This window comes from Podarcis raffonei, chromosome 13 (genome assembly GCF_027172205.1).
Source record: "Podarcis raffonei isolate rPodRaf1 chromosome 13, rPodRaf1.pri, whole genome shotgun sequence".
Lineage (NCBI taxonomy): Eukaryota > Metazoa > Chordata > Lepidosauria > Squamata > Lacertidae > Podarcis > Podarcis raffonei.
This window is the reverse complement of record NC_070614.1, coordinates 24,467,378-24,480,157: the sequence shown is the minus strand read 5'-3', so window position 1 is coordinate 24,480,157 and position 12,780 is coordinate 24,467,378. Positions and strand designations below refer to the sequence as shown.

At 48.1% G+C, this 12,780-nt stretch overlaps 1 protein-coding gene across 4 annotated transcripts in view; it reads left to right on the top strand.

Moving 5' to 3' along the window:
- Positions 1-10,692, top strand: part of STAT3 (signal transducer and activator of transcription 3) — a 40,133-nt gene extending 29,441 nt beyond the window's left edge. For 2 of the 4 annotated variants that reach the window (XM_053360869.1, XM_053360870.1), the window contains exons 13-24: positions 310-403; positions 517-564; positions 1,020-1,103; positions 2,222-2,320; positions 2,435-2,570; positions 3,654-3,706; positions 3,807-3,901; positions 4,811-4,950; positions 5,944-6,159; positions 6,799-6,841; positions 7,333-7,445; positions 8,382-10,692. In XM_053360869.1, coding sequence (XP_053216844.1) covers positions 310-403; positions 517-564; positions 1,020-1,103; positions 2,222-2,320; positions 2,435-2,570; positions 3,654-3,706; positions 3,807-3,901; positions 4,811-4,950; positions 5,944-6,159; positions 6,799-6,841; positions 7,333-7,445; positions 8,382-8,440 — 1,180 coding nt within the window. In that variant the 3' untranslated portion in view covers positions 8,441-10,692. Of the gene's footprint in view, positions 1-309; positions 404-516; positions 565-1,019; positions 1,104-2,221; positions 2,321-2,434; positions 2,571-3,653; positions 3,707-3,806; positions 3,902-4,810; positions 4,951-5,943; positions 6,160-6,798; positions 6,846-7,332; positions 7,446-8,381 lie in introns of those variants that run through there. The other 2 variants (XM_053360871.1, XM_053360872.1) reach the window with 2 other exon arrangements.
- The last annotated feature ends 2,088 nt before the right edge of the window (positions 10,693-12,780 follow it).

The window sequence follows — 12,780 nt, the reverse complement described above, 5'->3', positions numbered from 1 at the left end:
AAAAAGGGGGGGGGTTAGGCAAAATCAGGGAAGATGAGGGCAGTCAGGGGCTTTTATGTGCTAGAGACAGGATGTCCCCGAACATCAGTTTAGCTGGGAATTGCATTTCGGGGAGAGTGCTCTAGTGCTTGAAAGCTGCTTGCAGCGTCCGGCTGACCGCAGTGAGTACGGGACACTGGTCTGATCCAGGGCAGCTGCTCTTTGCATTCTAAAAGATGGGGTTGGTGATGGTTAATAATGGTATTTTAAATGCTAAAACTCTCTCAAGGCACTCCTCCCATTTCCCCCCCTCCCGCTTTGCCCATCAAGGTCCCGGAAGTTTAACATCCTGGGCACAAACACCAAAGTGATGAATATGGAGGAGTCCAACAATGGGAGCCTCTCTGCAGAGTTCAAGCACCTGGTGAGCGACACGGCATCTCTCCCCTCCCTTGCCCCCCAAAACACTCCCTGGAAGCACAGTGTGTCTAACTTATCTCTTTTTTTATCTCTCTCCCCCTCTCCCCCCAATCACAGACACTGCGGGAACAGAGGTGTGGTAATGGCGGAAGAGCAAACTGCGACGTGAGTGACCCAACGCAGCACTGCTGGTGTAAAATGAAATGTTTGAGAGCAGGAGTAGTTACTTCTCTTGCTCCACTGGGAAGTGCTAGAAATCTCTGGTCCGGGGATGTCCCTTCTCTTTCTCTCTCCTCATCACCCCCATTCCTCTAGGTTTTCTAAACCATGCCCCTAAATTGTTTACAGATAAGTTCTCTCTTGCGAAAGAAAAAGACCAGCCTTTGGGAATGGGGAAGTGGTCTCTTTTAGGTTTGACTTTAGGGAAGATCAGTCCTGTGAGCACCTTTTCAAAGGCTGATTCCTTTGTTTGTCTCTCCACTTAAGCCTAGCTCAGCAGAACTAAAAACGAAACCAAAATTGCAAGTTGCTGCTGTGTTTTTTCCAAAGGGACAAAAAATATATACCCTAGAGAAATATTTATTATCTTCCCCTGCATTTACTCTCCACTTCCTCCTCAGGCCTCCCTCATCGTCACAGAAGAGCTCCATCTCATCACCTTTGAGACAGAAGTTTACCACCAAGGCCTGAAGATTGACCTAGAGGTGAGCCCTGGTTGTGCCGATTCCCCACAGTCCACCCACTTTACAGGGGTGTGGTATGTGTGGGTGGGTGTTACAGTTGCACTGGGAACCTACCCTGCCAGAAACCCTCTTTTGTAGTGCTGGTGTGGGTTTCTTGTTGGGAGTTTGCATTGAGCAGAATGCGGGAAAGAAACCATATCAGTAAACTACAACCTACAATTTGCATCCGCAACAATGCTCAAGGGTAGCAGTTTCCAGAAAAATGGAGGAAACGGACAACTCCTATTTTGATGGAGTATGCAGAGCTGTTTGCATATTTCCTTTCCTGCTCCCTCTTTCGAAATAAGTGGAACAGCCCGTTCATGAGCTGCCATTGACCAGAATCAGAGCATTTGCCCTGTTAGCCCAGCATTCCCTGCACTAAGAATGTGATGTTCTCCAGCTGGTTGTTGAACCACAACTTCCATCAGCACCAGGCGGCATGGCAAACAGTCAGGGATCATGGGAGTTCAAGTGTGAAGCATCTGGAGAGTTGGCTGCCCCTGGTCTACACCGAATGGCAGTATCTCCCCAGGGTTTCAGGCAAGGAGTCCTTCTCAGCCTTATCAGGAGATGCCAGGAATTGATCCTGGGATCTTCTGCATGCAACGCAACTGCTGCTCCCCTGAGCTGTTGGCCATTGCACTAGCATTGGAATACTTGCGATGGCTCCAAATTAAGGTGTTGCCTTGTATCCAAAAGTGGACCCCAAATCTTGAAAACCTATACTGACAACATCCATGAAAAAGAACTCAGAAAAACTGATCAGACTGAAACAATGATGGCAAACTCTAGAGATAAAGTCTCTTGTTGAGTCTCTTAAACCTAACTGCTTGTTGCATGCCTTCTTCCGCCTCCCTTTTCCCTTACGGCCATACCAGCATTTCCAGCTTGCTTCACCGCAAGAGTTGGAAAGGGGTCCCACAAGTCTCCCTACCTGAAGACAATTAATTTGATAACAATGCATAATGACTAGAAACTTGGTGGTTTGGTCTGCTGTGAAGCAGGAGCCCGGGGGTGTTTCCTGTTGCCCAGCAGAGACCTGAAAAAGAGAGATGCTGTCTGTGTGCTCAAAAGCTGCTGTCTTTCCTTCCCTGTAGACCCATTCCCTCCCTGTGGTGGTGATCTCCAACATTTGCCAGATGCCCAACGCCTGGGCGTCCATCTTGTGGTACAACATGCTGACAAACAACCCCAAGGTATGTTGAGTTTCCCAAACCTTGCATGGACAAAAGAGCAGGAGGGTGTTTTATTTGTTTTTCGTCTGGGTGTGTTGTTTGTTCCTGATTGTGACTTAGTCCCTCTCTTGGCAGAACGTCAACTTCTTCACCAAACCACCCATTGGCACTTGGGACCAGGTGGCCGAAGTGCTCAGCTGGCAGTTCTCCTCCACCACCAAGCGAGGCCTCAGCATAGAGCAGCTGACGACACTGGCAGAGAAACTGCTTGGTAACTTAACAAGCTCCTCCCCTTCTTATACGTGGGCCAGCGGCAGGAAACCTTGATTAGCAGTGCAAGGGCCACATGCCCTTCCAGGCAACTTTTCGGGGGCCACATTGCCAGGGGAAACAAATGTGGATGTTACCATTGTCCCGTAAGCTTCCACCTCGGAACACAACCCTCTCTGCCCTCCTGTCCAGGAAACCAGCAAACATTATCAAACTTTGGCGGCACGTTCTCGTCAGGCAAAAACACTCAAGGAGTGTGAAGCAGATCCTTTGAGGACTGTGGCCTTGGGGGAAGTCCAGAGAGGCCTGGAGGGGCATGAGGTTCCCCATCCCTGATGTGGGTCATAAGGAGTTGCTGTCTTCCCATCTGAGCTACCTAGCCTAGGGGTATTGGCTCTTAACTGGGTGAGGAGCCTTGCCCAGGTGCACAACCAGAAATCCTTTTTTAGCTGTGGGATTCAAACTTGGGACCAAAGCATGCGCAAAAAGTGTTGGCATGTTGAATGCCTGGAAGCCAAAATATCAAATATTCAAGTTGGCATCAGTTTAGAAAAGCCCGGGCAAGCCTTTTAAGAATAGCGTGTGTGTTTAAGTTTCCCCCCCAGTGTGCTTCCTTTTAAAAATGCCTTTCGTCCAAGGAACACGAGGTGACAGACATGTGGATGTGTGTGTATACACACACACACACACACACACACACACACACACACACTTATCCTCACAACAACCTTGCATAGTAGGTAAGGCTGAGAAGCAGCAACTGGCCCAAGAGCCCCAGTGCACTTTGTGGCTGACAGGGGTGCCAACTTGAACAAAATATGGGGGGGCAAGTAAGCCCCCTCCCCATAATCAATCACATGATGCAGTGCACACATACCATTTGAATGGCAATGCCCAACAACTTTAGGGGTGCAGCCCCCTCAAATGGGGGCTGAAGGGGCCTTGGCCTCTATGCGTTGGCTCCTATGGTGGCTGAGGGGTGGGAATGGGTGGGATTTGAACCTGGCCCTCCTAGGCCCTCGCCTGAGGCTCTAACCACTACACCAGCTCTCTTTAACGACTTTTCTTTCCTCTCACTCTACAGGCCCTGGCGTCAATTACTCCGGATGTCAGATAACATGGGCGAAGTTCTGCAAGGTAGGGGCTTTTGGAAAGCTTAGGTGCGGCCTTGGGTGGGGCCCAAGGTGCGCCTGCCGTTTTGTTCACATGGGGGGAACCTTTGCTTTTATCGCTGCAGGAGAACATGGCAGGCAAAGGATTCTCTTTCTGGGTCTGGCTGGACAACATCATCGACCTGGTGAAGAAGTACATCTTGGCCCTGTGGAACGAAGGGTGAGCATCTGCCAGAGACGTCACCACAGTTGCCAGCATCTCTCTCTCCCCAAGAGGCCACTGTGCCTATCCAGTAAACAAAGAAGCCCTAACAAGTTGGAGAGCAGGGATGGGGAACATGTGGCCCTATAGTGGCTGTTGGGCTCCCAGCTCCCAGTATTCCTGATGGGAACATAGGAAGCTGCCTTACACAGTTGTACCTCGGAAGTTGAACGGAATCCATTCCGGAAGTTCGTTCAACTTCCAAAACGTTCGGAAACCAAGGTGCGGCTTCTGATTGGCTGCAGGAAGCTCCTGCAGCCAATCGGAAGCTGCAGAAGCCCCATTGGACGTTCGGCTTCCAAAAATAGTTCGCAAACCGGAACAGTCACTTCTGGGTTTGCAGTGTTCAGGAACCAAAGCGTTGAGAACTAAACTGTTCAAAAACCAAGGTACGATTGTACTGAATCAGACCATTAGTTCATCTTGTTGTCTACACATGGAGAGGCAGTGGATATCCAGGAAGGGGCCTCTCTTCCCAGTTCTACCTGGAGATTGAATCTGGGACCTTCTGCATGCAAAACAGATGCTGTGCCCACGGCCCTGTAGATCAGGGTTTCCCAAACTTGGGTCTCCGGCTGCTTTTGGACAACAACCCCCATCATCCCTAGCTAGCAGGACCTGTGGTCAGGGATGATGGGAACTGTAGTCCGGAAACAGCTGGAGACCCAAGTTTGGGAAACCCCGCTGTATCTGATGCTGAATTAGGGTTGACAGGAATCCATTCTTACCTGGAAGGATGCGGACTCTCCATCCCTGTGCTAACCTTCCAGTGGAACTTCTTGGTGGCTCCTGACGTTGGGCTTGGTGGGCCAAGGGAAAGGAAAGGAAGCCAATAAAAACCTCATATTTCCATTCCGTCCTCCTCAGATACATCATGGGATTCATCAGCAAGGAGCGGGAGAGAGCGATCCTGAGCACAAAGCCCCCCGGCACCTTCCTGCTGCGATTCAGTGAGAGCAGCAAGGAGGGTGGCATCACCTTCACCTGGGTGGAGAAGGACATCAGCGGTAAGGAATGCCACTGCAGCTGCCTTATGCTTAGGGCTGAAGCCAGATCTTCCTTTTTATCTATTAATTACGTTTGCCTATGTGTAAAAGCTGCGTTCTTCTCAAGCCCATTTTCCTTTTTCGAATGATGCACGCACGTATCGTAGCAGGCGAGAAAAGGACACATTCTTCCTTGGAAAGAAAGGCCTCTGTGCTACCAGCAGTTTTTGTTAACGCTCTTATTAAAAATCGTGTTTGTAACAAGATCTACCCTGTTAATTGTGTGCAGATTTTTAGCCAATTAACCGTTTTTAGAACCCGGTTAATTGCTCACACGTTGCAGCCCTGCTTATACCAAATCCGGGTAAATCTCAGAGTTCTTGGTCCAGACTGTTGTGCCAGTCAACGCAGGAATGAAGAACGCTGCCTTATACAGAGTCAGAGCTCTGGTCCATCTAGCTCAGTGATGTCCACACTGACTGGCAGCGGCGCTCCAGGTACGTCAGGTGGAGGACATTCCCAGCCCTACCTGGAGATGCTGAGAATTGGACCTGGGACCTTCTGCACACAAAGCAGATGCTCTACCGCTGAGCTATGGCCCTTCCCTCTTATGCAAAGGTCTTTATCAGCCCTGCAGAGATCCTTTAATCATTGGGATGGCATAGATTGAGCCTACATATGCTCTGATCCTAAATTACCCCATACTGACACCTCACTTCTTGCAGAAGTTGTACCAGTCATAAGTTGCACACTCCTAAGTAGCATTAATGGACGTTCAGTGACACCATAGCAGCTCAGCCAATGGCATGGGGACAGGCCCATCAATGATGGTCCGTCTTTAGTCTGTCTTGTGATTTAAAATTTTTTTTCAACTCCCTTGATTTGGTGAAGCTTTGCTGTTGGTATGACTCTGGCTCTCTTCATTTGAGCAAGAAATTGTGCTCCTTTTCATGCTATCTTTGCAAATAACAACTGTGCCCTTTGATCAAATCTCTTGTTTACCCTTTGCTGTAGGGAAGACACAAATCCAGTCAGTGGAGCCGTACACCAAGCAACAGCTCAACAGCATGTCGTTTGCTGAGATTATCATGGGCTATAAGATCATGGATGCCACCAACATCTTGGTCTCCCCACTTGTCTACTTATATCCTGATATCCCCAAGGAGGAGGCGTTCGGAAAATACTGCCGCCCTGAGAGCCAGGAGCATCCCGAAGTCACTGACCCAGGTAGTTGTTGGCTTTCCGCGCTTGATCCAGCCCTTTGGTTCTCCACTTTACAGGGACATTTTTGGATTTTGGCTTTCTCCACAAAAAGGTCTCATGCTGCTAATAAACGTTACTAGCATCCTCTACCACCCTTTCCAAAATGCAGGGGGCTTGGCTTGTTTATTTTGATTATGTTCCCAGCTCTTCCTTTTGTGACCATAACGGGTTGGTGAAAAAAGCGAACAGATGGAAAGCCAGGGAAAAAGCCCATATGAATTGTTGCCAGTTGTCATTGTTGGCTAAATTCTGACTTGCAGCTTTTTAAAAACTAAAGACGAGTGAAGGCAAGAACTTTTTCAAACTGGCATGGACATTGTGAGTTTTGTATTGTTTGCTGATGCTTCTGGAAACAATATGCACATTGCTAGCGGTTAAGAAGCCCAAAAAACAGCAGCAGCAGCAGCAGCACCCCCTCCCCTCTGGCTCCTACCATAGTTTTCGGGCAATTCTCAGTTCCCCTCTTTTCCACCTCTCCCACCTTCAAATCCTCTCTATGGAGTGGGTTTCAGAGTCATAGCATATTGAAGAGGAGATGTCCCTGCTGCTCTTCGGCACACACCAGCTTACCAAATACCTTCTCCTCTTTCCCCACCCCAAAAACAGGTGCTGCTCCATATCTGAAGACCAAGTTCATCTGTGTGACCCCGTGAGTATTTCCCTCTTTGAAAGGGTTGGGTGGGACTCCAGAGGTCCTGCACAGCAATTAGCTGGGGCTTGCTGAGAAGCCGAGCTCCCTCCCGCACCTGTGCTTTGGAAACAAGAGGTCTCTCTTCAGAAACAGCTGAAGCACAGGTGAAAAAGTGCCCAGGGAGGAAGTGGTTCAATGCACCGACCACCACGCCACTGCACCCGGTGCACAAGTGAGGAACAAAATCCCGCAGGCACCTCCTGTTAAAGACATAAGGCATAGAGAGAGAAGGAGGGATCAAAGTTACTAACACGCACAGCCACACACATATGAATAAAGATATAGGTTGGGTTTTATTTCGTTGAGAGTCAAAGCTCTGTACTCCATGGTGCAGAGCAGTTTGGTGGTTCTGGAGACCTTGGGGCTTTCACAACTTATAACTTGTACTTCCCTTCTGTACCCTCTCCTCTTTTTCTCTACCTCCCCCACTCCCCACGTGCCTTTCCCAGAACCACTTGCAGTAGTACTATTGAACTGCCTATGTCACCCCGCACCCTCGAATCTCTGATCCATTTTGGCAGTAATGGTGAAGGAGCAGAGGGGAACGCCAGTGGCCAGTTTGGTGAGTGTGTGGTCCGCAGTGCTGTTTTGTTTGGTGGAAGGGGGCGGGCTCTGCTCTCGTGCATCTCATTATGGAAAGGACAGGCCGAGGCTGCATCCAGACTGCCCTCTGGAAGTAGGTTACTGAAACTTGAGCTTTCAACCCTTGTCAATGTAGATTCCACAAGTCCAAGTGCCTCTGATTTCAGTGGATCATGAGCAAGCATCGTTCTCACACACACACCCTCCCCCTCCTCCCCCTCCTCCTGCAGCTTAATTCATTACCTTCCTGTTTTAATCAAACCACAGTTTCTTGTTGCGTCCAACCCAGAGAACTATTTTTTGAGCACTCCCTTTGAACTAGAATTGCAAACCACAATTTGATCCCGGCCAGAAAGGATTCCTCCAATGGTTGTGTTGTTGTTGGGGGCTGCACTGCCTTCTGTGCTGCCTCCCAAGAGCTCCACAGCAGTGGTGGGTGGGAGAGGATAAAGTGACGAGTGCAGATTTTTACCTTTGTGGAGTAGGCTAGTTCCTATGCCCACTCCATCCAGGTCAGCAAGTGGTGTTATTAGAGTTCAAGGACATGTTACAGTCATGCAAAAATATTTGGGATGCAAAGCATAGCCATCAAGGGGTATGTCCTGTGGAAAGGGGAGAGGGGGAGAGATAAGAGAGGCCATATCTGACCCTCAGGCCCAAGGTTCTCCAGCCCGGCTTTAAAGACAGTCTTTGCAAGCATAAGGCTAGAAGCTTAGAGATCTCAAGGAGCGGAATTCTACAGCCATATCTACAGTTTGTTTTGCTTATGCAAGTCATTGAGGAATATGCAGAACCTTGAGCATGCTGCAGGCTGTGAATCTGTCCTCTTTCCTACCATCTCTGACATTGGTAGGAATCCCTGCTGCTGCGGCAACTGGATCACATCCATTCAGCTCTCTTTCCGTATCTCCCACAGAGTCCTTGCAAGTCTTCGACATGGAGATGACCGCTGAGAGCGCCAACTCTCCCATGTGATTGGACTCCTCCTGGGCAGCTGATCGGTTCTGCATTTCCCTGGCACAAGAAACACCTTCTTCTTCTTCTTGCATTGTCAGATGAGCCCAATCGGCACTCAATCTCTGCCTCAGCAGGAGACGTTTGATTGTGGGTCTGTTGTGAGCCGCTTTCGAATACACCATCGCCAGCAGCTCCTTGCCTGAGCTCGCGTGACTGGAGAGAAAGCCCTGCTTAATTTTAGATGGGCTTTTTCCCCCCCAGAAGAAAAAAAAATAGTTCTCCCTCATGTATAAAAGCTACTTGTATAAGGGGTGTTTCTGTTTGTCTTTGCTAGACCAAGTGCCTCTTCATGTCCACATAGCTGGCCTCCTGTACATGTTTGCTGCATGCCACAAAAGGCTGCTTGTGCAGCTCACGCCAACTTCCAAGGTTTTTACCCAGTCTATTCGACAAGTCGTGTTGTCAAGTGTAGGCAGGAGGGGAAGGAAGAAGAAATTGTGGGGGTATCATTCTTAGATATTGGTGCAATTTTTTCTGTTTCATTGCCCACATTAAAGCTCCATTCCCCCCCCCTGCCACTGGCCCACCTCTGCTTTTTTAAAAAAAAAAACTTGCCAAATGATGCAACTACGAACGTAGGCCTAGCACAGCAGCCCTTCAAGGTAAGACACCTGTGTTCCCCAGGGCTAGAGAAATGCCAGGGGCATTGGACACCTGTGCACACTTTGCACTTGGTTGCCAGCTCCGGGAATTTCTATTTTTAAAATAACTTTTTTTCCACCAGCTTTTGGCTGATTCCAATTTTACAGATAGGGAACGAAGGTTGTTAGAATTATGTGCTCACCGTTAACGGAGCAATCCGTGGCGGAAGTGGGGGATTTGACCCAGGTCACCCAAATTAGCGCTCAGTTCCTTCCGTCCCTCCCTCTCTCCCTCCCTCCCTCTCTCTCTCTTCTTAGGCAGGGCTTCAGGTCATTGGGGATGGCAGAGAGCTCTTCTCTTTGGCCCTTAAGCTCAGATGAGGCAACCGAGCTGAGTCAAGAGCTCAACTGCTAGATTCACACTTGGAGATCTGTTCACTCCGGTTATCTTTTTTTAAAAAAATATTATTATTTATTGCACTTTTTTCCTGCCCTTCCTTGAAGGAGCCCCGGGCAGCATGCAAACCTCCGCCCCTTCCTTTCCCCTCATCCTTTTATCCTCTCAACAACCTTGCGGTGTAGGTTAGGGGTGAGAAGGATTCTTCCTGTGAGGTAGATTAGTGGCAGCAATAGGCCTGAGCTTTCTGGCTAAGTCAGGCTTTGCACCTGGTTCTCCTGATTCTAGCCACTGCACTCTCCTCTTAGCTGTTGCGTTAGGAGCAAAGAGGCAAAAAAAATGTTCCTACCAGTGTCTCTCCTCTCCTCTCCCACCCCAAACTGCGCTTTGTTTGGCTTGCCCATTTCCTACACTTTCCCGTTTTTTAATACTCTCGGCTGTAATATTTTTTATTACTACCTGCCCAATCATTCTCTCCACCTTCTGGGGCTTAAGCCTGAGCTGTACCTGATGCTAGTCGGGTGTTGCTTGCCTGAGATAACAATTGACAGTCCGGCATAGGAAAACTAGAACTCAGATGCTGATAATCTAGTTGTAAATCTCAGCTGTTGGGCTTGTGTGAGTTCATAGAATCGTAGCCTTGTAGAGATGGGCGGGAACCCAAGGAGTGAGGAATCACAGCTACAGATTCCTGCTTTGCAGGGGGTTTGGATTAGGTGACCCTTAAGGTCCCTTTCAGCTCTGCAATTGCCCAGTGGGCTCTCCCGGCGCCGAGAGAGAATGATGCAACAAGTATTTTCCAGTATTACTTAGAGGCGTTGGCTAAACAGAAGGCAGTTCATGGTCAGAGCTGTCAGACTGATCTCTTTCCATACACCAGACTTCCTCAACCTGGAATGCTGGCTGGGGCTCATGGGAGTTGTAGTTCAGCAAACTTTGAAGGCAAAAGCAGGCCCTTGCTGTTAAGAAGAGAACTTGCCTCCTTCAGAAATGCCAAGCCTTAGAAAGTGTTCCAACTAGTGCAAAGCTGCCCTCATTCCAAAATAGCTTATATACCCCAAATTCTTAGTACCAAGCTTCACCACCGCCAAAAATTTCCTATTTTTTTCCTCTATAGCTAACTGCTCCCCAGAGCGTAAATATCTTAATAGTATGTTTTGTATATTTTATTGCTGTATCTACAGGCTTTAAACTTTCTCTTAAATAAATAAATAAATGTCCTTAACACCACATTTCTCTTCTGGAGATGAAGCACTGGGTACTTGGTGTGTTTGTTGAGCTGAGAAAGCAGAGTGGCTTGTGTGTGTATGTGTGAGAGAGAGACAGAGAGTCTGTTTGAAAGCAATTTGACATGGAGATGAGATGAGTCGGATCTTTTGTCCAAATGCATAGATGAGGGGCTGGGGTTTTTTTCTGTGCTGTGGGGCCAAAACTGTATTGAGGTGATGAGTGGAACCCTTTCCGCAGTTACCTGGATGTGAGTGCCATTGAAATTGCCAGGGTTTACTTCAGAGTAGTTGTATAAACAAGATTGAACTATTTGGTGCAGGTGTTAAGTTTTGTTTCTTTAACTATGTTTCTACCTCCATTAACTTTTTACTTTTTAAAGGTGGTGGGGGTTTTTTTGGAAGAAGTATATATGAGAATTTTTTTAAAGTGCTTTAGGTACACTTTTAGTAAGTTTTTGTGTGTGTGTGTGCAGATTTGGGGCACATCCACACCACAGACTTAAACTGATATAACAGCCAGTCCTCTTCCCATGGAACTCTGGTGATTTTAGTTCTGTGAAGGAGATCAGAGTTGAGGGAGATTAGGAGACCTCCCAAACAACTAAACTGTGCAGCTTGTATTTGTTGCTATGGGACTGAATCCCTCCTGAAAATAGCATCTGTCTGGAAGCACCCAGGATCCCACCCTTGTGTTCTTTGCATCATACTTGAAAAGGATGCCTCAAGTTTTTCATGCTGAAGCTATTCGTGCATCCTGCCAGGTAGGGTCTCAAGTGCTAGTCCATAAATAAGCAAAAAGAGATTACTAACTTTTGTGGGGGGGGGGCTGTTGGCACATTTGGAATTGTGAGACAGTGCTATGGGTACCACTCCCTCTGGTTATTTCTCATTTCCTAATCCCACCCCTGGGTCATTCTGTCCCAGGTAGACTGATGAAATACACACACACACAAAGTTTTTCCTCGGGGGAGGGGGCAGGTAAAAGATGGATCCAACAGAATAGTAGTGAGGAACCTTCTTTGGCCCAGATCTTTATCTCCCCTCCACCACCATGAACCAACTTTGATATTTGAGGCTACACAGGTCTGAATAGAGCACCGTAGCATGGGGCAAGGTACATGGGTTCTTGGGGGCAAGGAAAGAAACAGAGGAGGATATCATTGATTCTTCCTGAAGGCATCTAGTTTGCAGGTGTTTGTGTTTGCTTGTCTGGAGAATTGCAGGTGGCCACTACTGGGGCGGGGGGGGGGGGAGTAGAGAACCTGTAATGGGGAAGTCACACAGTTGTTTGGTGGCTATGATGCAAAAAGTAGAAAAGGCTCGGTAGATTCATCATCATCATCATTTGTTACTTGTACTCTGCCCATCTGACTGGGTTGCCCCAGCCACACTGGGCAATGTCCGCTCCCCCCCCCCAAGGTGTGATCTGATAAAGGGTAAAGCCCCAGTCTGGTTTATTATAAGTGTCTTCTTATAATAAACGAGTCTCCCACCCCGATTTCCCACGCTGTCATTGCCCACTATTTCTGATCTAGCAAAGCTGGAGAGGAACAAATGTTGTAAAAACCACTGTTTTTGGAAGAGGTGAAGTGCTGCTCCCGTGTGGAGAGCTGGAATCACTGCAGCTATAATTCTGCGGTTGCTTCCAGGCAGACTGTTTTGTCAAGCTTTAAGGACGGGGAAATCTCTTCTGTTTTCGGTTCCTCATTTTTTCAACCTTAACATTCAGTTCTTCACGTTTGCATATCAGTCTGTGATTTACTTATTTTTAAAGAAAAGCCCTTGTGAAAATTCTTCAGCATTTCATTTCCCCATCGTTTTCCTTACTCCCCAAAACCTGATTTTCTGGGGAAGATGTGTATCCTGTCTGTCAAGAGCTGGTGTCATAAATAAATCACATAAAGTAAACTCTTCATTAGAAGAAACAAGATCAGCTCAAGAGCACCAGCCCAATGGGCACAGTAGCTCTTCTCAGTAGGTCTTGCCCCTATGAGGCAGTTGTAGGGGCTAGAGGTCCCTGCCTTCCCACAGCTGCCTAAATCGCCCCCTTCCAGGTTCTTCCAAGCAACCTGAGACTAGGCCTGCAAATCT